General features: G+C 39.8%; 1 protein-coding gene across 5 annotated transcripts in view; it reads left to right on the top strand.

Annotated features, from left to right (window-relative positions):
* COLEC10 (collectin subfamily member 10) overlaps positions 1-25,072 on the top strand; it is a 171,039-nt gene that overhangs the window by 132,059 nt on the left and 13,908 nt on the right. For 4 of the 5 annotated variants that reach the window (XM_067711426.1, XM_067711425.1, XM_067711423.1 and 1 more), the window contains 2 exons: positions 22,098-22,169; positions 23,523-23,594. The exons of the other annotated variant lie outside the window; for it this stretch is intronic. In XM_067711426.1, the coding sequence (XP_067567527.1) occupies positions 22,157-22,169; positions 23,523-23,594 (85 nt within the window). In that variant the 5' untranslated portion in view covers positions 22,098-22,156. The remainder of the gene's footprint in view (positions 1-22,097; positions 22,170-23,522; positions 23,595-25,072) is intronic. 5 annotated transcript variants of the gene reach the window in all.

Here is a 25,072-nt window from a genome sequence, read left to right as displayed (position 1 = left end):
GCAATCCAAGTTTTAACCTTTGATACCATAAAATAAATGCAGGGAAGAACGATGAGGCCTTGGGGCTTCCAAATAATTTCTTGGGTGAATAAATGAATAATGCGAGGGTAAATGTTCAGAAAACAAAGTTTCAATTAGAAATAAAGTACTTACTTAAAACCATTACTGGACTTTTCATAGAATAGAGGAAACTTTGTATTATTCCTGGGGTTTCATGGGAAATGCTAAAAATTAAAATTAAAACTTTGTCCCTTCAAATGGGAGAACCCATTTTAGAATAGAACTGTTAAGCAGTTTTCCTTGCAGAGAAACTGCAACTTTCAAACTGGAAGAAGAATGGACAAAGGATTGTTAAAATAATGTCCAAAATATCGTCCAATTCAACAATTCTATTCATTCCAACTCAGCCAGCATATATTGAATACCTGTTAAGTGCTAAGCACTATTTTAGGCACAAGCGATGCATTAAATGATATATATTAGTGTCATGAGCAATGGGGACGTAAATAATTTAGGAGGGAGAGCAGAGGGCAATTAATATTTGCTGGATACCAGCTGGTGTCCACCATGAGTCTTCCAACCCTCATTTTTTAACATAACACAAAACTTCTCCCTTCCCGTTAGAAACTCTAAGGTTTCAAATAATGGAAACCTCTTTAACTCTCTGCCTGAGCCTGTGTAGAAATTATGAGATGATTACAAGCAAAAATGTGACAGAATGAAGAAGCAAGTGCTCCTGGGGAAGAAAGACTTGGGAAGAAGCCCTCTAGAACTCCGGGTTTCAGAGCTAAGTTATGGACTTGGTATGATTTCTTCTTCCCCTAGAACCTGGGGACTTGGCATCAAATGGGTTCTCAGTGGCTTTTTTATTAAAAAGATTCCAAGATTCTGGAACGTACTGAATACCAGCTAAGTCCCAGGCATCATGTGGGATTCTAAAGGTTTCAAGCTAAGGAAGAACTTGTCTTAGAACTTGCACCTACATTGAAAGCTGGTGTTAGAGTGCAAACCCTTGGGGTCAGTTAACTCATTTTTAATTTGCAAATTGCCTGTATGTGTACCACATGCATAACATCAGAAACCTATTCATCACTGCCCTTCCTCTGCTCTATGTCCTGTGCTAGACATTGTGGATACACCAAAACACAAGGCATGTTTTTTTGGTCTTCTCTCAAGATATAAACTGCCGTCTACTCTACTTCATCCTGTCATGAACACGGTGACAGTCCTCCCCACCCGTGAATAAGGCAGATTTGTATATTTATCTCTACAAATGACAAAAAAAAAAAAAAAAGCTTGATGGCTAAGCAAACATTTTAAAGAACTGGATTATTGCTTTTGTTTAATATATTTTTTTAAGAGCAAGCTGGTCTGTATTTTTCTCCCTGGCTAATCGTCTCAATACCATAGTCATCAGCACTGTGCGCAGACACTTCCAGATACTCTGAGAAACAAACAATAAAAGGAGTTTTCCCTAAATTCATTTGGGAGACTTGGAATTTAATAAAAATATATAGAGTTGCAAATGGAAAACCATTAATGCTACTCTGTCATATAATATATTGTGTAAGTCAGACACACCATTTTTTATTGCACTACTTCCCAAGCTTGACTTAGTGGGAAAAAAAGACATTGGATTGAATTTGCTTGATCTTCAGGATGGTATTACATCTGTTCATGCTTCAGTTTCTTTATTTGCAAAATGAGCTTCATCACAGACCTCTTTTAAGAATAACATCGGATAATCAAAGTGAACTTTAAGCTGTGTAGACATTATGAATAGATACTTAACAGATTCTATTTATCTTTCCTCTCCTTCCTATTTGTCTAAGTCTGTTGAGTAGTCATTTTGAGAATGAGTATTGCTCTAGTTATAAAAAATTATTCGTTGAAAGCCATTTTTATTTTTCTTTCTATGCCTTAAACTTATTATTTTATGCTGCTTAGTAAGAAAATGTTCCCTTCTTTTTTCCCCCACGTTGGTGGTTTCCTTAAACAATTTGTGTGAAATTCTGACCTCTAGTGGTTTTACTTGAAAACTGCAATGACAAGAAATTTTAACAAGAACTGTTCAAAAGAAATGTAAAACCAATAAGAAATTTTTGGGTGATGCTCCACAATTTCCAAGGAACTTTCAAATACATTATCTTGTTTAAGTTTCACAATTTTTCAACGTGGTAGCAATTACTTTAACCTTAAAGATAAGGAAACAGTCTCTATGAGGCCAAGTGAAGGTCCCAAGGTCTTCCACATAGATGTTGCACAGTCATGCAATTTGAACTTGACCCCTGGCCTTCTGGCTCTGTGTCCACTGTCATTCCATGACATCTACTAGAGTCTATTAGAATCATGTTTGAAAATACAGCCCACTGACCCCTGTTTGATAAATGGGTAGGACTCTGCCTTAGAACATGGAATTTATGCAAGCGCACAGCCCAACATTGTACTGGACCCTAAAACATGCTGAAAGTGATGACGTGCCTCCTCTTTGATAATGAACTCCATCACTTCATTCGTTTGTTTGGAAATTAATGATAATTCACCCTATTGCTTATTTTGGGTTTTGATTTAGGAGGTTTTTCTTTCAATGAAATTTGGGTGTATGTCTATGTATGTGGTCTTGAAGCTCCTTTGCGATCCATCTGGCTTCTCCCAACTTCTCCCACCTCAAACTACTTGTCCACTTGTAGTTTGCTTCAGGCATCCTTGCTTTGTCTCCCATTCCTGACCCAGGATTTTTGCACTTGATGTTCCCTCTGTCTGACCCAAACTTGCCCCAGATCTTCCCAAGGAGAGTTCCTTCTTCTCATTCTGGTTTTAGCTCAAATGCCATTTGCACAGTGGGGCCCTGCCTGACGACCCCCTTCACTCTCTGTCATAGTTCCCAAGACATTTTGTTGTTATTTTCACAGACTTACTACTAAATGAAAATCCCTTGTGTTTTTATATATCTACAGTCAGTCCTAGAATACAAGCTTCATGAAAGCAGGGACCCTGTTCATCTTGCTGAGTGTGTTTTCCTGCTGTCTAGAAGAGTTCCTGACACAGAGATTGCTCAATAAATACTTTTGATGAAGTAAACAAACCCAAATTTTCCAAGATCCCCTGACCTTTCCTTGAAAATACTTTCCAAGGATGTCTTGCAGTTCCCCAAAATGTGTTGCAATGCTTCCAAGAAAACAACTGGTCTTGGGAGACACTGTCATTGTACCACTTCAGTGGTCAAAGAACTTTCCCACCAGCGGCCACTGGTTTTCTCTAAGCACAGCCGTACCACCACTTCCCTGGTGCCCCTGTCTCAACCTGGCCTGGCCACTAACTCAGTGCCACTTCACTCAGTAAGGAAGGCTTTCCTTTGCTTCTGAGGGCACTGCAACTCCTACAAGTAACCATCTTGACTCCACGCAACTGGCTGTGATGAACTCATGGGGCCAAGAAAGGCTCTCTCCCCTTCAGCATGACTCTAATGACAACCTCAGTCATGGTGGTGGCAGCAGTAATACTAACACACATTGAATAGATGCCATTGACCCGGTACTGCGTGAGTGCTATCCAGCCATTTTTAAGTTGAACTATCTCAATAGACTTTGAGAAAGAAGACATTTTAATTCTCATCTGACAGATGAGGAAACCGAGGTTCAGAACTATTAAGTCACTAGCCTAAGGCCACACAGCTGGAAGGTGGCGGGTTGGAACCTGATTCAATTCTAGTTGGACTTCATGCTCCATTCAGAATGCTAAACCGTCTAATCAGCTGGAGGGACCCCTAAGCAGTGTTGACTGCATCACAGGATTGTACAGGGCAGGACGAAACCGCTACTTCAGTTTTTGCTTAAAGCTCCTATTGGTCCCTATGGCCCACATCTGAGTGCCAGACGCTACGAGGTACATGTGGCTTTGCCAGGACATAAACCTCTGTCTTATGGGACAGTTTCTTTCCCAGAAAACCCCTTACCTCTAGGAAATGGACTTCAATCTGGCCAGTATTTTTGCTGAACATGGCTCTGGATCCCAGCAATTGACACACTTGAGTTATTTCCCAGAAGTGTTCCCAAGCCTCCAAACAGATGGCTAGTATGCCCAGCAATATCTGGGTCACTTTCACACTCCAATGAGAAGTCTCACTATGTATAAAGTAACTTCAGAGCTTATTTGGTTTAACATCAGTTATCTTTACATTTGTGAAAACTGAAGCCCAGAGAGGTAAAATCCCGTGTTCTAGTTCACACAGCTGTTCATTGGCGGCAGGGCTAAAACTCCTCTTCCAGGTTCCCAAGCCAGTCATTGTTCCATCCCGCCGTGTTCTACCATTGTCCTCGGGTTTTATCATCCTCATTAGGCATGAAATGATCCTTCCTTAGGTTTTATAAATTAACATTAGAAAAGGAGGTCAATGTATAAACATGGTACAGAACGGTTTTAGCTGGGTCACCTTGGTACAAATTAAGTTGCTGATTTCTTTCTGGTGACTTTATCAGAGAGGTTAAGCAAGTAGGTATTTTCCCAAAACCTTTTTTTTTTTTTTTTTTTTTTTTTTTTGCGGTACGCGGGCCTCTCACTGTTGTGGCCTCTCCGGCTGCGGAGCACAGGCTCTGGACGCGCAGGCTCAGCGGCCATGGCTCACGGGCCCAGCCGCTCCGCGGCATGTGGGATCTTCCCAGACCGGGGCACGAACCCGTGTCCCCTGCATCGGCAGGCGGACTCTCAACCACTGCGCCACCAGGGAAGCCCCCCCCCAAAACCTTTTTTTTAAATTGTATTAATTCACCGGATTCTTTCATTAAGAGTTTTAATATGTATGTTATGCATAAGGTCAGACCAAAATTTTAAGAGACTTGGCTTTTTCAACTTTATATTCCAATGGATGGATGTTCTGAACCCATTTTTCTCCTCTTTTTCCCTTTGAATAAGATGCCAAGAAAACATTTCAAGGTTAGGTCAGGAGGGGAGGAATAAAAGTCCAGGCAATCCAAGTGTGGGCAAAGATGAGTGAGGATGTAATAACCAAAAAAAAAAAAAAAAAAAAAATTAGCTTGTTTCATTTAAGAAAGTTGTATCCTTTACCTATACCATTTCTCCCCCCAACTCACTTACATAATAATTTGGCTATATATCAGTCGTTACTAGGGACTGTAGTAATAGGTGTTTGCATGTTGGTAAAGATCATGGGCTTTGGAGACAGAATATATGGTTTTGAATTTGAGCTCTGCCACTTACCTACCGATGTGATCTTAAGTCTCAGTGTCCTCATTTTTTAAATGGAGACAATTTTATGGCCAATCTCAAAAGCTTAACTTGAAAATTAAGACACGTGTAGCGTAGAGCTCAGCTATCGTTGTTTTTCATTAGCTTCCATTGCTGTTACTAGTCACCATAAGTCTTCTCTCCCACATCCCTAAACAAAGGCTCATAGGTTGTAACCTTGGTTCTACAAACAGAAATCTACCAGGGAAATGCACCACCTTCTGCTCCTTGCTGCCATTTCCTACCTATTTTAGTCTCACTGCAAGGTCAACTTTTACTCATCAGACGCTCACAAACTTGAGACCACCCTTTCTCTTCACTAATGGTGCTTTCTTTCTGTAGTTCTCCAGCTGAGCCTGGGGCTTCTTATCAATTAAATAGAATAATAATAGTGTAAATACACCCAGTAGGATTAAATGAATTAAGACAGAAAAAACCAAGCCTCAGTCCTTTTATCTGTAACATGGGTTAGTAATGGTATGACTACTTCATAGGATTGTGAGGAGGAAAACTCAGCCAAGCCGCATAAAGCATTGAGCACCATCTCTGACACATCGTTAAGGACTCTTTAAATATTAGAAAACCACAGAGTAGCAAAACCCAAGGGAGAATGAGAATTATTTTTCCATGTTTCCTTCTTCTTCTTTTTTTCCTTTAAGGAATATTTTCCTTTAACCACTGTCTGTACCCTAGGTAGGCAGTTCTGTTGGTCTTAGGTCATTAGCCGTATGTGTAGGCCATATACAACCTAGGTGTCTCTTTTTATTTGTGTTTATGAAATACTACTTCTGGAAACTTTCTAATTCTGTTAGAAACAGTTTTATTTGTCCTCTCCACATCTTTTCAGGGTTCCAACTGATAACCAGTCTGTCGGGTTTTCACACTGCTATAGGATCTGCTATAGGATCTGCTATAGGATCTGCTATATGATCTGCAATATTCTATAATTTTCCAAAATTCTTTCAGTTATATTTTACAGCTTCCTCTGCTCTTTGATAAAAGAATTATAAATATATGCAGTTACAATCTGACACTCAGAGACTCAAGTCAAGTAGCATCTGAATAATTTAATTGTTTTCAAATTGTTTATCGTGACTGTTCTTGCTTTGAAAACTCTGGAAGCATCCTATCAGGTCTCTTGACAATACTTGTATCTGTGAAATCGATCATATAAATACGAGTCTTTAAAATTTACAAAGGGTTTATCCATTATTTCGCTTTAGCTCCACTGACGTAGTATAGGAATCATTATCCCTATTTAAAGAGAAGGAAACTAAAGCACAGTACTCTTGTTTGTGACCCCTCTGAAGGTCATTTATGTAACATATCACCCAGGGATGGGTGTATCTGTAAGACATTACAATACTGGTTGCAGTCAAAAATGCTTTACATGGTGTTGTTCTGCCTGGCCTGAGATGAACAAATATTTAGAAAAAGATTTTGATATTCAGAGCCAGTAGCTATGACAATGTCATCTCTCTCTCATCAGACCACATACTGAGTGACCAAATGACAGGACAACCAAAAGGAAGAGGCCCATATGTCCAATGGGAAGTTGGCAGCAAGTGTGACAATGTGCTCCAGACCAAAATGAAAGTCCCCAAAGAGACTGGGAGACTTCGGTATACCACAAGGGAGCGTCTCTGGAACTGTTTTATCAGTGTTGCCCTAGCACTTGCAGAGCAAGGCTGGACAATGCCACCAATGATCTTGGGGAAAAGCCAGTACTAGCCCATAGGCACAGACCAAATACACTGAAATAAGGCTCACCTAGAGTGTACAAAGGCAAGGGCTATGACCTGCCTTCCTAGATTAGAGTACTCCTAAGGGGACATTATATTTTTATTAAAACGGGCAATTTTTGATTAACATATACGTAGGTATCTATATCTATATTGAGAAATAAGATATTGCCTGTCATATCAGTAAACAAAGGATGTCACAGTTATCAGCGATTACAGATTGCAGCCACCTCCAAAGGCCAGCTGGTGAGCCCTGAGGGAACACAGGAAGGAAAGAATACCTGCCATTCAGCAATCATCAGACTGCAGCCACTCCCATCGGTGAGCCCTGAGGAAACTCAAGTGTGAAAACACAGGATACTGGCCCCAGAGAGCTGAGGTGCATATCAAAGGAATGATTTCTGTGAGCCCAGACTCTTGCATCTTCCCATACATAGAAAAGCACTAAATTCCTAAACTTGAGATATCTAGTTTTCTTTCATAAATAGTAATCTTTTGTTCCAACTACCTGCCCTTTGTTGCAAAACTCCTCTATATCCTAGCTCCCCCTTCGCCTCCCGGGAACAGTTTTCTCAGGGTTACCTGAGATGCTGCCTCCAGGGCTTGAAGTCCTCAGTTTGTCTGCCAAATAAAACCTAACTCTCAACTTTTAGGTTGTACATATTTTTTAATCAACAATATCTGTATCTATATCTATATCTATCATCTCCTGATGATCACGTTGGTATTATTTTAATGTTGCCCAACAATACTAACATGGAACTTTTTCCTGCTCCCTCTTTCTGATTGACTAACATTTTAACTCTGAACAAATGAGCGTATGCAAAACTAAAACCTCCAGCATTCACAGCTCCCAAGGTGTTCCTGTGCCTTCCTAAAAAGTTTTATTACTGGGAACTGAAACTACCAAAATGCATCATTCCACTGCCTGTCCTCCTGTATCCCTCTCTGTCTTACCTTTTGGAATGAGGTTAGGGCGCAGTACTCTGCCATGTCAAAAAACATCACTCATGTAACAAAGTTACTGACTCAACTTTCTTGTCAGTAGAGACCTTGTCTTGGAGCAGGGGTGTCCAGGGGAAGAGGAACTAAGTTTCGTTCTACCTCCTTTTAGCTAAATAGGATGGATCTTTTAATAAGGTAGAAGACAATTATTTTCCCTATCCCGGCTCCAGTGGCTTCTATGTAAATATTCATATGCTTCATTATGCTTTGTTAACCTAACCTTCATTGTACCTTGGGTTTTCTTTTTTCTTCTTTCTCTGTCTTTCTTTCTTTCTTTTTTTTTTTTTCCAGGTTTCATAGCTCTTCTGTAGAAGTTGTATTTATCAGGTCTGAGCAGCCAAATGATTGTTTAAACCAGAGTAGCCAATGGAAGTTTTTGAGTAGGAGAATGATGTAATTAAATTTGTTTTTCAGGCAGATAAATCTCTTGGAAGGGGTGATGATAGACTGAAGGATGTGAGAAGCTCTTGGTGGAACATGAATTAAAAACAAGGGATGCATTAAGGCTGTCGGGAGAGGGTGTATTAGAGAGATTTCAGAAGCAAAATGGCAGATTATAATGAGTTCCAAACTGTGTTTGAGCCACCTATGAACATCCAGATGGAAAAGTCCAATAGGCAGTTGAAAATAGACACATCCTAAATACTTTTTAGGCATTTTTCCTTAATAAAAGCTAATCACATGACCTGTAGCCTCGACTCTTAGTTTTTGTATTTTGTCTTATTTAGTGATAGCAGGGAGGACTGCCTTTCTCACAGATAGTTGGGATATACATGGACCAGGATATTCGTTTATATAATAGCAGTTACGACTTACGCTTAATAACAACACTACTCTTTTTCTTTAAATTTGTTTCTGCCCCGCTTTGTACTGAAAGAAAGTTTAGACAGAATATTGTATGTCACATCTATAGAGTATTGTAAACATTTCAATGCCAGAAGCACAAATCTCTGGAAGCAAAAATATATATCGGCCAGGGCGTGGGAGACCCGCACAGCCAAGGTGTGAGCTAAAAGCTGCATCGCTTCCCCTTGGCCTCTTCTTCTTATCCCTCTAATTTCTTTTTCTTTTTCTTTCTTTCTTTTTTTTTTTTTAGGGGGGTTTCTCTTTATTTTATTGATTTTTTAATTGAAGTATAGTTCATTTACAATGTTGTATTAGTTTCAGGTATACATATATATGCATATATATGTGTGTATATATATCCAAGATATACATCTATATTTTTTTCATATTCTTTTCCCTTATAGGTTATTACAAAATATGTATCCCTCTGATTTCTAGTGGCTAGAAACTCTGGGGGCCGATTGGGTGATACTGTCATAATGTCATATGTGCTGAGCGATCACTGCATTCCAGGCACCGTTCGGCCCTTCACAGGTATCATCACATTTACTCCTCCCCACGGCACCCTGGGGAAGATGTTTCACTCTTCTGAGTTACTAATGAGGAAACTGAGGCTGAAAGAATTGAAGCAGTTGCAAAATCTCACAGCCAGTGAGCGCCTGATCCCAGATGCCCTGTTCTTAACCACTGCATTGCATCGCAGCAACACAGCACTCAGTCCTAGATGGATGGGATCCCTCCTCTTTGCATTTGTTTCTGCTCACTTGGCTGTGAGTGCGTTTGAATAATGAATGATATGTTCAGGCAGAAGAAAACCTGCCCCACAAAACTTAATGCTGTATTTTTCATTAAGGATAATGTTAGTTGTGTTTTATTTTTTGTTGTTTTCCTCCCTGTTACTCGGACATGCAGTGACTGCAAAAGACTTGCAGGTTCCAAGTAGGAATTCTTTTTAAACAAAATAAGCCTGAAAACAAAGAGTGGGTGCTTTGTAATTCAAGTAGGAAGGATTGCAGGATTCTTGAAATTCTCACTTTTCTTTGCTAGGTTACACAGGAGTGAGGTGAAGGGGGAATGAAGTTTATGGGTCCCTGGAATGGATGGGGCACAGTAAAGGGATTGGCTGACAACATGCCATGCATATTAACAGCCCAGCTAGGGCCATATTAAGCACCCGATAAACATTAGATGTTATCATTATTGACGTTGATATTATTATTATTGTGATAAATTAGTCACAATATACATATCTCCTTACATTTTGTATTTCCTTGCATTTGTTTAGCATATTAATATTGAAAAAGCACTTCCATTTTATTTTCTTATTTGATATGTAATCTTGTCATCTGAGGAGACAGCAGTAGAGATGAGTAAAAGCCTAGTCTCCTTACCCCTACATCATTGATCTTTCCAAAGGCTCACCTTGTTAGAAGTCAACAAAACAGGCAGTAACTTCCCTTTCAGAACATTCATGACATTTACAAGACCTTGCTTGGTGCCTCCTTCCCACCAAACTTTTCGGCTTAGGTCATGTCTTGTCCAAGCTAATGTTGTATCCCTAGGGTCCAGCGCAGAACTTGGTAGCTGGTAGAAATTCAGTAAATATTTGTCCAAGGAATGAATGAGTGAGCACATTGTGAAGTTTGAACAGCTCTTGAGAACAAAGTGTAGAATGTCTGCCCTTATCACAAGGAACTTACATTCTGAAGTTAAGTAACAATGCATTTTTAAATAATACTTCAAGGCAGCAATTAGAAAGTAGTAACGAGGAGCCAGACGGTGAATTACCAAGGAAATAATTCTACCAGTAAATTCAGATAATTTAGAATTTAATTTGAGACACGACTCATTGGTACGATTTATAAAAGGAGGAAAGGGCCACAGTTCTTTTATATTATTTATGATTTATTTTTTAAATCATAAAAGTAATTCAGGCTTGTCGTAACACATAGCATGTATAAATGTGTACAAAATAAGGATATATAAAGAAAAAGCTAATGATCTCTCTTTTCACTGTGACGCTGCCCTTTACAGATCCAAATCTCTCCTGTAACCATCATTAATAGCTTGTTATTAACACTTTTCTCTATATTTGTTCTGTTCATTTGTTCTTTCTTCTAAATGGGATCATATGCATATGACTCTCTAAGAGGCATTCTTTACATAATAGAACCTGGAGCTCACTCCTTATTCAGAGATCTTTCTCATTATTTTTAGTAGTTGCACAATATTCCTCATATTTTCATCAGTCTCAGGATGATAAACTTTCAGATTGTTTATGTTTTTGGTTTTTTTTTTGTCACTACAAGCAAACATTCTCATGTATACATTTGTTCTTACAGTTAAATCCCATAAAATAGGTTTGCTAAGGTAAAGTAGAGTATGTGGGTTTTTTATTTTAATCATGATTGACAGATTATTTTGTAGAAATGTTGTAGCAGTTTATGTTGCCAAAAGCAATGACTGAGTGCTTTCTGTAGCTATGGCAACTTCAGATGCCATTAATCTTTTATAATTATTACTAAATATGATGGAAAAATATGACATTGACATTTACACATATATCTTTTTGTGACTAATAGTGAGTCTGGGCATCTTATCCATCATTTACTGTTTATATTTTTAGATTACCTTTTAATTTCATTTGTTGTCTTTTCTAGCAAAGCAGTTTGCAAAAACTTTTTGTACATTAAAAATATTAATCATTTTTTTTAAGTCAGTGTTTGACTTTTTCCTTGTCTCTCATATTTTTGTTGATAAACTTTATATATTTATGTGGCATCTTTTGTCATATAAAGACCTTTAATTTCTCATATGGTCATATATGTCTTTTATTTTATAAGTTTTTCCCCTGAGGAGATGAATTTCAAACAGAGAGAAAACCACGTGCCTTTCAATGGGAGCAGACATTGAAAGACATTTTAATGAACAATGAATAGACAAGTCGGGCAGGAATAGAAAGTTATGCAGGTCAATGTCAGAAAATAATGCCAGAAAGTTCCATTGATACCAGTCTGTGAAAGCCCAAACACTAGACTAATTAGTTTGGACTTGGCCTAGAAACACAGAGGAACTGCTGAAATGTTTTGAATGGGGCAGTTTTATAATGAAAATGTGATTTTATACAGATTAGTTTGCAAGGTGGTTTGAAAAAGTGAAGTTCAGATCCAAAGAAACCAGGATTTCAACAACTATGTATACAACAGACACGATTCTAGGCCCTTGGAACCACCAGTGAATAAAAACACCATGAAGACCATTTAGGGCTCACCTGCAAGGAACACGGGTTAGTGTATAAGGACAGGAAGAGGTAAAACAATGGCAGTAGAGATGGAAGGAAAAAGAAAGGATGGACGTGAGAAAAACTAAGAATCAAGGTGGGAGTTAGGAAGGAGGAAAGGGTCAAAGCCAGTTTGGGTGTTGAGCCTGGGGGATTGGAGCCTGGGGCATTGGAGCATGGCAGTGATACTGGAAGATGGGTAAATCAGAAGAGGAAACAAAAATATGAAGTGGAGGGAACAGTAGAGACAGATATTGGTGTACAGATCTTACTCAACTTACAATGCAGTTGCATCCTGATAAACGCTTCCTAAGTGGAAAATATCATAGTTGAAAGTGCATTTAATACACCTAACCTAGGGAACACCGTAGCTTAGCCTAGCCTGCCTTAGACGTGCTCAGAACACTTACATTAGCCTACAGTTGGGCAAAATTATCTTTTTAAAAATAAAGTGTTGGATATCTCATGTAATTTATTAACTACTGTACTGAAAGTGAAAAACAGAACGGTTGTCTGGGTACAGATGGTTGTCATATTGATTGTTTACCCTCGTGATTGCATGACTGACTGGGAACTGCAGCTCACTGCCACCGCCCAGCATCAAGAGAAAGTATCATATTGCAGATCGCTAGCCTAGGAAAAGAGCAAAATTCCAAAGTTGAAGTACAGTTTCTATTGAATGCATATCACTTTTGCATCACTGTAAAGTCAAAAAATTGGTACGTCAGACCATCATAAATCAGGGACTGTCTGTACTTGCCTGGGCTGCCTTACTAGATTATAAGCCTTTCCCATAGACTCCCCCCCAGCAAGCTGAAGTCAATTCATTAATCAGCCATTATTAAGACTGACATTTCAATCAATTAGTAATTAATTTGACTGTATTTTCATTAACCTCACATTCATCCATCTTGTTTTTAAGAATGTTATTCCTTTTACTTTGAAACCTTTATTGAGAAAGCACCTATTGCATCTGAGACCCTGTGCCAAGTACTAGGGATACAAAGAAAACAATATATCATTGCCAACGCGTCCCATCATCTATGACACAATGTGGTGGATGCTATGAAATCTGAGGGGAATTACCTTCAGAGAATGAGATTAATCCAGACTGCTAAAGAGGGAGATGGAGGCAGATGCTGAGAAGACTCTTGGGTAGAGGAGGTGACACATTAGCTGGACCTACAGGGTGCATGGAATTGGACAAAAGATAAAAATCCACATGAATTTTATTGACGAGAACGTTTTAGTATCAACCTGCCCTAATATATTGACAAATTTGTATTTTAGGTTATTTTCTTCTGCACTTACCTTGAGATATAGTTTATTCTGGTGGAGCCCAATGAAAGGGATCTCGTTTACTTCTTCTGGAGAAAGAATAGAGGAGAGTTTTAGGTGTGAGCAGGCAGAGTTAGATGTTTTCTCCTTTATGTTCCCATAACTGCTACTCTTCCAGCATCTATCACAGTAATTATGTTTACTTGCCCATTCTCTCCTGAAGTTTTGATCTCCTCATGAGAAGATCCTGATCAGTGTCTAGTAGTTATAATAGTAAGGAAACTTGTGTTTGCAAGTGAAAGAAACAAAACCAAATCCAACTTAAACTGGTTAATCATACAAACAAACAAAAGAGAGAAGAGGAATTTATAGACTCATGTAACAGGGAGGGTTTCAGGCAGAGCTATATCCAGGCTCAAGTGATGTGTTCAGAATCAAAAACACCTTGGTTCTCTTTTCCCCTATAATGACTTCATTTTAAAGAAGGGTCTTATTTTGTGGTGCTAAAATAGATTCAGATACTTCAGTAATAGTCTATCCTCTCTGCAACCCCTGCAGAAAGAGCAAGTCTCTGTCTTGAAATTCATAACTGTCTGAGTTATTGAGGAGACTTATCTACCAATTGAAATTTGTTGGCTCTCATTGGGCCACATGTCCACTGCTGAACCAGTTACTGTGGAGAAGGTTCAAACTACGTGGATTGAGAATAAGCTAGTATTGTTTCCTATGGCAAGCTGTGGGGCCGTTACCAGAAGCACAGGTAGAAGCTCCCAGGTAGGTGAAAGTTACAGATTTTGTGGATTAATGAGTCCCCTCAGTGCAAGGGACTCTTCTATAAATTTTGCCATCCATAGTATTATTTAATATTACAGTAACTCCATAAGACACCTGTAACTATCTTAATTTTCCAGGGTAGAAAATTGAAGCAGAGGGGATAATTATTTAGGATAAGATTAAAGAGCTGTTAAGTGGAGATTTAGGATTTGCACCTAGATCTCTGTGACTATGATTCCGTCTGCTAGGGCTGCCATAACAAAATATCACAAACTGGGGGGCTTAAACAACAGAAGTTTATTGTCTTACAGTTCTGGAGACTGGAAGTCCAAGGTCAAAGAGTTGGCAGATTTGGTCTCTCTTAGCCAAGACCTCTCTCCTTGGCTTGCAGTTGGCTGTCTTCTCACTGTGTCCTTACATGGCCTTTTCAGGGATGTGTGCACACATCCCTCATGTTCCTTTGTGTGTCCAAACTTCCTCTTCACGTAAGGACACCGGTCAGATTGGATTAAAACTGCCCTAAAAGCCACAATTTAACTTAACCACCTATTTAAAGGCCTTATCTCCAAATATAGTTCCATTCTGAAGTGCTGGGGTAGGGCTTCAACATATGGATTTTGGGGAGAAGATACAATTCAGCCCATAACAGACTATAAAACTCCAGTTCATTGCACCAAGCTTCTGGAGGAAACTTGAATGACAGTCCTGTCACTCATTCAGTTTGAATAGACTTAATGGTTCTGAAGGCTGAGCCCCTTGAAAATTTCACCTTGGTTAAAAGCTGTCACCTTCCATGTAAGATTCTCCCTGGGACAGCTTTCCTCCTTAAAGACATGAAGTTTGCTATGGACTAAGATAAACGTGGTTCTTTGGTAAACATATCCCTACTGTGAACAGGAATAAACAGTGTTTTGCGAACACGTTAAATGTGGAAAAGGTACGAAAAGCGTTAACTGTTTAGAATGGTCTTATTTCACGCACATTCATCATAACCAGGTGAGGTAATGTTAGGGAAGAATCTCAGAAAAATCTCTTATAGGACCTATGTGCTACCACCGTATTTTTACTAATCATGGAGAAACATACTGTTGTTTATTTATTTATTTATTTTTGCGGTACGTGGGCCTCTCATTGTTGTGGCCTCTCCCATTGCGGAGCACAGGCTCTGGGCGCGCAGGCTCAGCGGCCATGGCTCATGGGCCCAGCCGCTCCGCGGCATGTGGGATCTTCCCAGACCGGGGCACGAACCCGTGTCCCCTGCATCGGCAGGCAGACTCTCAACCACTGCACCACCAGGGAAGCCTTACTGTTGTTTATTGTTCTTAAGCAAGGTTGACCAAGGTCAGGGTCTCCCCTATCAACAGATAAGCTACCTCACGGCCATGAAGATGCCAAACACAATGTTTACAAGCGATTTTTCACTTAGAAATCATGCTTGCTTGCTCAATTTTTATGTTTTCATTAAAAGAAATATGAAGAAAATTGCCCCTCAGAGTCTCAAAGAAAGAAAGATGCTGTGATAAAATGTCACTATGCATCTGTAGTCTCTCGACACTGTGTACCCAGTGCTATCTTTGGGGGATCAGTAAGCCATACCTGGTTTTAAATTAAAGATAATCTTCTCCTTAAAAAAATTTAAAATATATATCTAAATATAATATTTTCCTATTGGCTCCCAATAACCAAGTGATGGGTGCCAATTCTAGGGTACAGGACTATTTAGACAGTTAAAGAATCCCACTTTCAGGCAATGAACAGGAGCTGTACAAGTAAGACTAGACAGGGAATAAAGGAAGTGAGAAACCTTATTAGTGATGTTTTCCTCTTCCCGCAATTACCATCCCAAAGCTATTAAAATGAATCAAAGTACCATGTGTCTCAGAGTAAGGAAACAACCCTCAATATGGGAGACTAAACATGTAGGTACTCTAGTCATTTCCAATTACAGATAAAACAGAAACTTTGGAAGGTTAAATATTACCCCTAAGTTCACAAAGCTGGAAAGTGATATAATTAGGACTTGAACTCAGGATATGTAAGAGTGGAACCTGTGGGCTTCATCAATATATCACCCCAGCTTCCCAGGAACTGCTGTCTTCTGTGAAAGATCAGTGGAAATTTGTCTTCTTCCAATCACTCTGGTCATGGCAGTTTCTTACTAGTCCTTTCAGAAGAGAAAATGAAATTATTTTTCATGATTTGTCTTCAAAGAACTTCGGTTTACTCCTCTGAATGTCTTCTCCTCTTCCTAAGTGCTTGCCTGTTTTTCATTAGATTATATGCAGCACAGCAGTATGGGCTCCAGATAAATGAAATCACAAAACACAAATCCCCGCAGCCCACTAAAAAGTAGGATCGATATAATGATATTTCGTTTACATGGGAGAATGTTCTTACCTTTTAGAGACACTTGCTGAAGTCTTTGAGAAATATTGGTTATAATTTACTTTAAAAAAATCAGTAAAAATAAAGAGATGAAGCAATGACAACTTGTTAATTGTTAAAGATACCTCAGTATCTTTAATGGGTGTATATTTACTTAGCTATCTTTGCGTGAAAATCTTCATAGTAATGAGTAAAAAAAATGCCTAGTCAAATAAAAAAGTAAGTAATGATTTTAAAATAAGGATTGAGATAGGTTCAAAAGAGATGACCTTTCATCGTAATCATCATCATCATTTTTGTACCTCCATTCTGTTCTCATTAAAACAAGAATAGATGAGTTAAACACCAGACACTGTGCTGAACACCTCTCACGCATTGTCTCCTTTAGTCCCTGACAATCCCTTGACGTAAGGAATTTTTCCTCCATTTTACGGATGAAACTGAGACTCAGAGAAATGAAATGACTTTCTCCAGAGCTCTTTTCTCCAGTGCAGTGCACTCCTTTTCCCTTAGGGTGAGCCTTGTGAGTGTGACTGAGTTGAAGGGATCCAGGGCATATGGGCAGGTAGGTAGAGGCACAGAGGGACTGGTAAGCTGGGTGAATAGAGGAAAGGCAAACAATAGCAGGTCCCAGTAAGGCCTTAAAAGTTTTCTTTTTCTTTTTAAAACAAATTTGTATTGGAGTAGAGTTGATTTACAATGTTGTGTTACTTTCAGGTGTACAGCAAAGTGAATCAGTTATACATATATATCCTCTCTTTTTTAAGATTCTTTTCCCATATAGGCCATTACAGAGAATTGAGTAGAGTTCCCTGTGCTCTACAGTAGGTCCTTATTAGTTACCTATTTTATATACAGTAGCGTGTACCTGTCAATCCCATCTCCCAATTTATCCTTCCCCCTCTTCTCCCCCGGTAACCATAAGTTTGTTTTCTACATCTGTGACTCTATTGCTGTTTTGTAAATAAGTTCATTTGTACCATTTTCTTTTAGATTTCACATATAAGCGCTATCATAAGATATTTGTCTTTGTCTGACTTACTTCACTCAGTATAACAATTTCTAGGTCCATCCATCTTGCTGCAAATAGCATTATTTTGTTCTTTTTTATGTTTCTGGGGAATAATGAGATCGTGATTGCGGAAGGAAAAGTACTGGGATGTGGTCCACTTTATGACCTTACTAGTGTGTCTCATATATATGAGAGGTCCAGACGATAATTGATACAACTATGAAAATTTCCAAAAATGAAGATGCAATCAGCATACGTGGGAAAAGGGCGTAAGTAGGGTTGGGGAGGACATATTTTAGTTAGGAACCTGGCCTCACTGATAAAGCACACCATAACACCTGTATCACTCAGTTCCAAGGCTGACCAGGAGAAGGATTGTTAACAACTTGCCCCCAGTCCATAGATTATTCTGGCAGTGGGAAAAGTCCAGCTTCCAGTGAATTTTTTTTAGCATTTCCAAAACCAATTCACTAAGTTTTCATAATTACTTCCTTTGAGCAGGGATAATGACCTAGGTTCGGCTATTTCATTTCAAACTAGAATTTCCTTTTAAAAGAGTTTTTGCTTTTTGGGGAAAAAAAATTATACCTAAGAAAAATTGGTCAGCTGTGTGCTCTGCTGGAATTCTGCTGGAGAGATTATCACAACAAGCTGGTGGCCTGGCAGGGGCTGAAACAAATAATTTTGTAAAACTGAAATTAGTTCATCACAGTTTATAGTTTTTCATTTAATTTTAAAATGGAAGTGGCTATTTTTAAAAGAAGGAAAGTAAGTCTAAATTGCCCTACTAATCCAATGAAATATCGCCAAGAGGGTAACAGACAACTGAGCTCCATGTGGGAGATCCTTTCCAAAGCCTGCTTCTACGCCTCTCTTCTGTTCTCATTAAAACAAGTCCCAAAGATCACATGAAGCTGGGACCCAAGCTGAAGGCAAGGGTACACGTTGTTTACTTCATCGCTGCCAGCAGCCCTCTCACCACCAGGCTGGGATTCAGGCACACAGGTCAGAAGAAGAAGAATCCTGCTTTCACCCTCCCAGGTCTCCATCAGGAACCACCAGGGAGCAGCAGATGACTAAGTCACTCACCTGGCTACCTCCAGTTAGATACTTGCTTGAAAATGAATGGGAAAGCTCCTAAGAAGGGGGAGAGAAGAAATAATAATGGCACCAATAATTCACATTAGTGTGGTTTTATGATTCACCAAACCACGTACATGCCTGCATTTGATTTTGCCCTTTGGTGAGCAGGGCACGCATCTTTGGTCCCGTTGTGCAGAACAGCAATCCCCAAACCCAGAAATGTTAAAACAGAAATTTGTTCCCAATCATACACCTTGTTCAGAACAAAAGCTTTGAAGGCATTTTCCCTGGTTTGAATTCTGGCTTTATTACTTACGAGCTGTGTGACCTTGGGAAGCTATTGAACCTCTCTTTGACCTCATTTTCTCATCTGTAAAATGGAGCTAAGGGGCTTCCCTGGTGGCGCAGTGGTTGAGGGTCCACCTGCCGATGCAGGGGACACGGGTTCGTGCCCCGGTCCGGGAAGATCCCACATGCCGCGGAGCAGCTGGGCCCGTGAGCCATGGCCGCTGAGCCTGCGCTTCCGGAGCCTGTGCTCCGCAACGGGAGAGGCCACAGCAGTGAGAGGCCCGCGTACCGCAAAAAAAAAACAAAAACAAAAACAAAAAACTCTCTGAAAAAAGTATTATTTTGTCCATTGTACAAACGGGTGAAATAAGGCCCAAGGTCAAGGACCTCCCAAGGTCCCTCAGCTCATGAGTGGCAAAGCCAGGTCTGACTTATACTAAATTACCGCAAGGATACAGTCCCTATGAATTAAGTCACTGAGACCTTGAGCTGGTTTCATCCTCCCCACTATCCATCTTATTTAAAAGGGAACAAGACTCACTTTCTGTATCTCCACTTTTCTCCCTGAAAAATGTGGCACAGTGCCAAGTTCTGTAAAATCCACAGTCTGCTGAGAGTCACAGAATCCTAGACTAGAAGGAACAATTACCTGCTAGTAGGGATCTGGAGAGGCAGAGACACACATATTGTTGAATCCTAGTTGTATCACTCACAAGCTCTATGACAACAGGGTAACAACTTAACCTCGGTGGGTCTCAGTTTTTCCATTCAGAAAATGGAGCAGTCATTGTTTCCACCTCCTAGAATTGCTGTGATGATCACATTAGCACAGTGCTGGCACCCAGGATAACTGCTTGATAAACATGTACTAATAACTTTAGCTAGAGAAACACCATCTAGTTCATCCAGTTCACCCCACTGGTTTGATCACACAAATCATCTGTGCATCTTTTTTGAAATCCTTCCCCAGAAGGAGATACTAGAGCTTCGAGTGTGAAGGGTTCCAATGCCTGACCAATCTCACAACCTGGAAATCTAACTGCTCCATTTAAAATATTATTTCATTTAAAATATTAACATTCAAAAAAAAATAAAAAATTAACATTCATTCTCCAAAAAAAGTAGAGAATGACTTGTTATGCTTTTTCTGGATAAATGAACAAAGATCTCAACATTCTCTCTCCCAAGCTAATCTAATCTAATCCCAGGAATTTCATTTTTGTCTTACGAAGTCTGTTATCTACCACTTTCCACTGGTGATGACGAGGATGCCTTCCTGTCCTGAGATTGCTGTGGTGATAAGGCAGGTAGCTCGTCTTGATAATATTGTGTGTTGTGCTCTTTATTTTCAAAGTACATTCACATGGTTATCTTTTTTTTTTTTTTTTTTTTTGCGGTACGCGGGCCTCTCACTGCCGTGGCCTCTCCCGTTGCGGAGCACAGGCTCCGGGCGCGCAGGCTCAGCGGCCATGGCTCACGGGCCCAGCTGCTCCACGGCATGTGGGATCTTCCCGGACCGGGGCATGAACCCGTGTCCCCTGCATCGGCAGGCGGACTCTCAACCGCTGCGCCACCAGGGAAGCCCCACATGTTTATCTTGTTGATCGTAATACAACTGGGAGAGTTAGGGAGGGTGGGGGTTATCTCTACATTAAGGATGAGGAAACTGAAGTATAAAGGAAAGAACAACGATAGCCACCATGGCTAACCAGTTATATTCCAGGTCTTTTTTTGTTAATTTTATTTTATATTGGAATATAGTTGATTAACAATGTTGTGTAAGTCTCAGGTGTACAGCAACGTTCCAGGTCTTTCACACATAATATCTTATTTAAACTTCTCAAGAGCCTTCTTTAGTAGGTGTTATTAGCTCAGTTTAGAGGAAAGGAAAATGAGGCTCATAAAGGGAGGTGACATAGCCGACTTTCTCCAGACACTGAACGGTAGAGCTGAGAAGCTCCAGATCTACCTCACTCCAAAGCCAGTAAGCTCAGTCACTGACTTTTGAAAATTTGCTTAACCCATCAGTGACTAAAATGGCATTAAAATCCAGGATTCCTGATTCACAGTTTGGGACACCTTTCATCAAACCACTAATTCAGTTCTTCCTGACTGGGTACGTTGCTAAAGCTAGACCCACCTATGACTAGAATAGCCACTGCTCACACAGAACTGCCTTGCAGCTGTTCCCCATTCCTAGCTAGTCTTCTGCTCTTATCTTCCAGGTCCATGCCTATGACTTGGGGGTTCTCAAGCATGCAGTCAGAGGGTTATAAATTTATATATATGGTTACATATCTATCTATTATATATGTATACAATGTATATATATTTACATAATATATAAATATATATTTGTATTATATATTTATACATATTGTGCATAGATGTACATGGATATATATATATATATATATATATATATATATATATATATACACGCACAGGCTTCCAGAATTTGCCAGATTCTCCAGCAAGAATAAAGATTTGCCAGGCCAAACAAACTTCTCAGGGATTTGCCAATAAGTGTAATTCTTTAAATACAGATTTGGATGTGTGTTGGTTCGCAATTTTGGGAATTTCCTCGGGGAAATCTGAAACTGACCCCATACACAGAGGGCAAGGGGAGGTGAAGAAAGAGACAGGCCACTCCAGATTGGTAGGTGAGAGGTTTAATAAGCAAGGGGAGTTACAAGGCTCGTCTTGAGTGGCCTTAAGACTAGTCGATCTCTGCACTCACCCACCAGAATCTTAAAGGTTTATATAGATGCCTTAACTGGGTTCGGGCATGTATTCAGTCCAGGTGGTCTCAAGGCTGCATCCTTGAAATGGCTTGGGCTATGGGAACTGGGTGGAACATACATTCCAAGGACAGGGGAGAGGGTAAGGAGCCGCTGATTGCCAGGGTCTAGCTTGCTGGTCAACCAATGGTCACATCCTCTTGATTACCTCTTCTAACAACACGGAAGAAGTGAAAGAAAAGTGTTAACTCTTTCCCTGAGTGTCCCGTTCACATGGGCCTATAGACATAATCAAATCGAAGTTGTAAGACCAGCACTGAGCTGAGGGATGGATTCTAACCATGTTCAGCTTTTCCTGGGGCGTCTGTGCTTATGTTACTATTTGAGCTGCTCCACTCATTCATTTTCCATTTCTAAAGGAGATGAGGGTGAAAAAGGAGATCCAGGAGAGGAGGGAAAGCATGGCAAAGTGGGACGCATGGGGCCGAAAGGTAGGTAACATGATATGACTTTGACACTTTGCTCTCTCTCTACTGGACTTGCCTTGGAAGTTACAGCTTTCATAACACCCTCCGCTCCAGAGATTCATGAGATGTGTTTCCTAGATGAATTTACTTGCCACCAGAGAGTTCCTATGAGATTGCCTGTCGACAAGACTCGAACACATTTCTCAAGCTTCATCCTTAGGGCTGGTGGGAGAGGAACACCCTGGGAGCCCTGGAGAATTGCAGTCTCTGGGAATATCTAAGAAACTCTGAGTTTTAGAAACACAGCCATGTTCACCGCTGTGTCTCCCCTCAGATGCCGTGCTAAGCACCTCTGGCTGGCTGGCTTAGTGTGTGAGGGGGAAGAAAAGCAAGAGCAGAAACAGCTGTCTGATCCATTGATTTACTCACTTTTCTCCAAGATCTCTTGGCAAATGGTGGGGTATATACGGGAAGAACAGGAGAAAAGAAAATGAGAATATAACACACAGGCTCTTAGGGAATGGTTTTACTCACAAGCCAAGACTCAGTCTCGCCAGAATACAGCTTCTGGATTGTGACGTGTCAGCGCGTGTCTTCCAAGCACTAGAACTATTCCTTGCCACCTGCTGCAAGGTGGTGGCCCTAGACCACTGATTTTAAAATCTTCAGTAAGCTAAAGAGAGAAAAAGACTCATAGGATTTTGAGACTTCAATTTGAGAAATGCTGATTTAAACTCTTCTTATTGTATAAATATGTACAATCAACTGCAAAATTATTCTCACAACTAGATAGCTTTACAACTGGTAAATATTTTTTAGATAATCATGGATTAAAAATGCAAATTAGTAACAATTTTGTAGGCACTCAGGAACCCCTGATTACATTTTTTTGGATGAAAACTTGGTGGGACAATCTCTGATGTCTCTTTAATCACTAGGTTTTATGATTGTATGTTCCCTCCCCTTTGAAAAAATGGCTAAGCTAGTCCAATTTGTTTTAAAGTAGCGAGGAAATAGAATCCCAGACTGAAGCCAAAGTGGATCTCAGGAGGAACAGAATTAGAAAAAACTGCAAGAATTTTTTCACTCAGCTCCTTACCTGACCTTTAGATTAAACATCCTCTGCTGTAGTTCTTTAGAAATATTGCATTTTAATATCATCAGGCCCAGGACTGTCACACTCACCCACATTTTAATTTTAATACGTACATTATAATGCTATTAAAATAGTTAATATAGCACAGGATGTATATAATATACCACAGATAGAAGAATGCACTTTTCAGTATTTCCTTCAAGTGAATATCATATACTAGGCACATCATTAAAGGGAAGATAAAACCTTAGGATATAAAGATGACATGCTTTGCTTTTCAGGAATTAAAGGAGAACTGGGTGATGTAGGAGACCAAGGCAATATTGGCAAGACCGGGCCCATTGGCAAGAAGGGTAAGCTATATTTTATTATTCTCCAGTAGCAATTTAAAGCCAATTGAACCTACCCTCGATATATGTTGAAATGTTCTGTACCATGAAAAATGAGCCCTTTCCTTTCTTTTAAAACACGAGTTTTCTCTTCCCTCCTATCTTGGCAGTTTCTTCCCTACGTAAGCAACGTGTCTTTGAAAAAAGGCCTTGAGCAAACTTCAACTGAAATTCAGGGACAGATTCAAACATAAAGTTCAGTTAGTCTCTCCCCAGAACTCTCTCCTGGGATCTACTGGTTATAATCCTTTATGCAATTAAAATGGGTGTCATGACCATGAAGCGCACTCAGTTGCAGAAAACAATTATTCATAAAACTCAATGTAGCTGAGGACAGTATAATATTCCTTTTTAATCTGAGTGGAATAATAATAAGTCTGTGTCTGAGATCTACTAACAGGATAGGAATTTGAGGTGCGTGTATATACATCCTTTTGTTTTCAGTCATATCCTGATCCTGCATGTTCCTGCTTCCATGTTATAAAACACAGGTAACCTCCCCTTTATTACCTAAGCACCCTATCCCATCGTCTTCTCCAAAAGCACCACAACGGTAGCAGGTTCTTTTTTTTAATAGATCTTTACTGGAGTGTAATTGCTTCACAATACTGTGTTAGTTTCTGTTGTACACCAAAGTGAATCAGCCATATGCATACATATGTCCCCGTATCCCCTCCCTCTTGAGCCTCCCTCCCACCCTCCCTTATTGCTTCTGATAGTCAGCAGTTCATACAGACATCGTTCTGTTGGTTTGAAGTTACAAAGCGATCTCCTTTAACCTGGATACACAATTGATTTGAGCATAGGAGAACGGGCTCAAGTGCGGATGATTTGCATCACAGGGGCATTTTAAGCAGATACTTGCTGCGCTGGAGCTCACCACAGAAGTAGTGGGAGGTGGCTACGAAAGTATGACCTAAGTACAGTATTTACTCCAGTTAATTTTGTGCAGTTATGATCTAATACTACATCTTTACATTTGCTTACATTTCTCGCAACTGGGAATGGCACCATGTATGGTCTGTAGTCACGTCTGTAAGTTTTGATAAATTTTAACGTTTTATCATCAGTTTGTGTATATTTTATGGTGTAAATGACAAAATAGACTAGTATCTACATATATTTTATACATTCATGACATACCTAAATTTTTCTTAATTTTTTTCAGTACTTCTAGGCTACGTGGTTTATCTGTGAGTTTTTTCAAATTGTTGAAAATCTCCCAAAACTTCCCCAATATATTTATCTTAAAACTTTGCACATAAGTGAACCTGCACATTTCAAACCCGTGTTGTTCAAGGGTCAACTGTATAACGCTGAATGACCACAGGACTACTATAGGAGCCATGTCAGAGAGTAAAGCCAGATTGGTATGAAAAAGAACTGACCGGGCTTCCCTGGTGGCGCAGTGGTTGAGAGTCCGCCTGCCGATGCAGGGGACA

This window comes from Pseudorca crassidens, chromosome 17 (genome assembly GCF_039906515.1).
Source record: "Pseudorca crassidens isolate mPseCra1 chromosome 17, mPseCra1.hap1, whole genome shotgun sequence".
Taxonomy (NCBI): domain Eukaryota; kingdom Metazoa; phylum Chordata; class Mammalia; order Artiodactyla; family Delphinidae; genus Pseudorca; species Pseudorca crassidens.
This window is presented reverse-complemented; position numbering and strand designations above follow the sequence as displayed.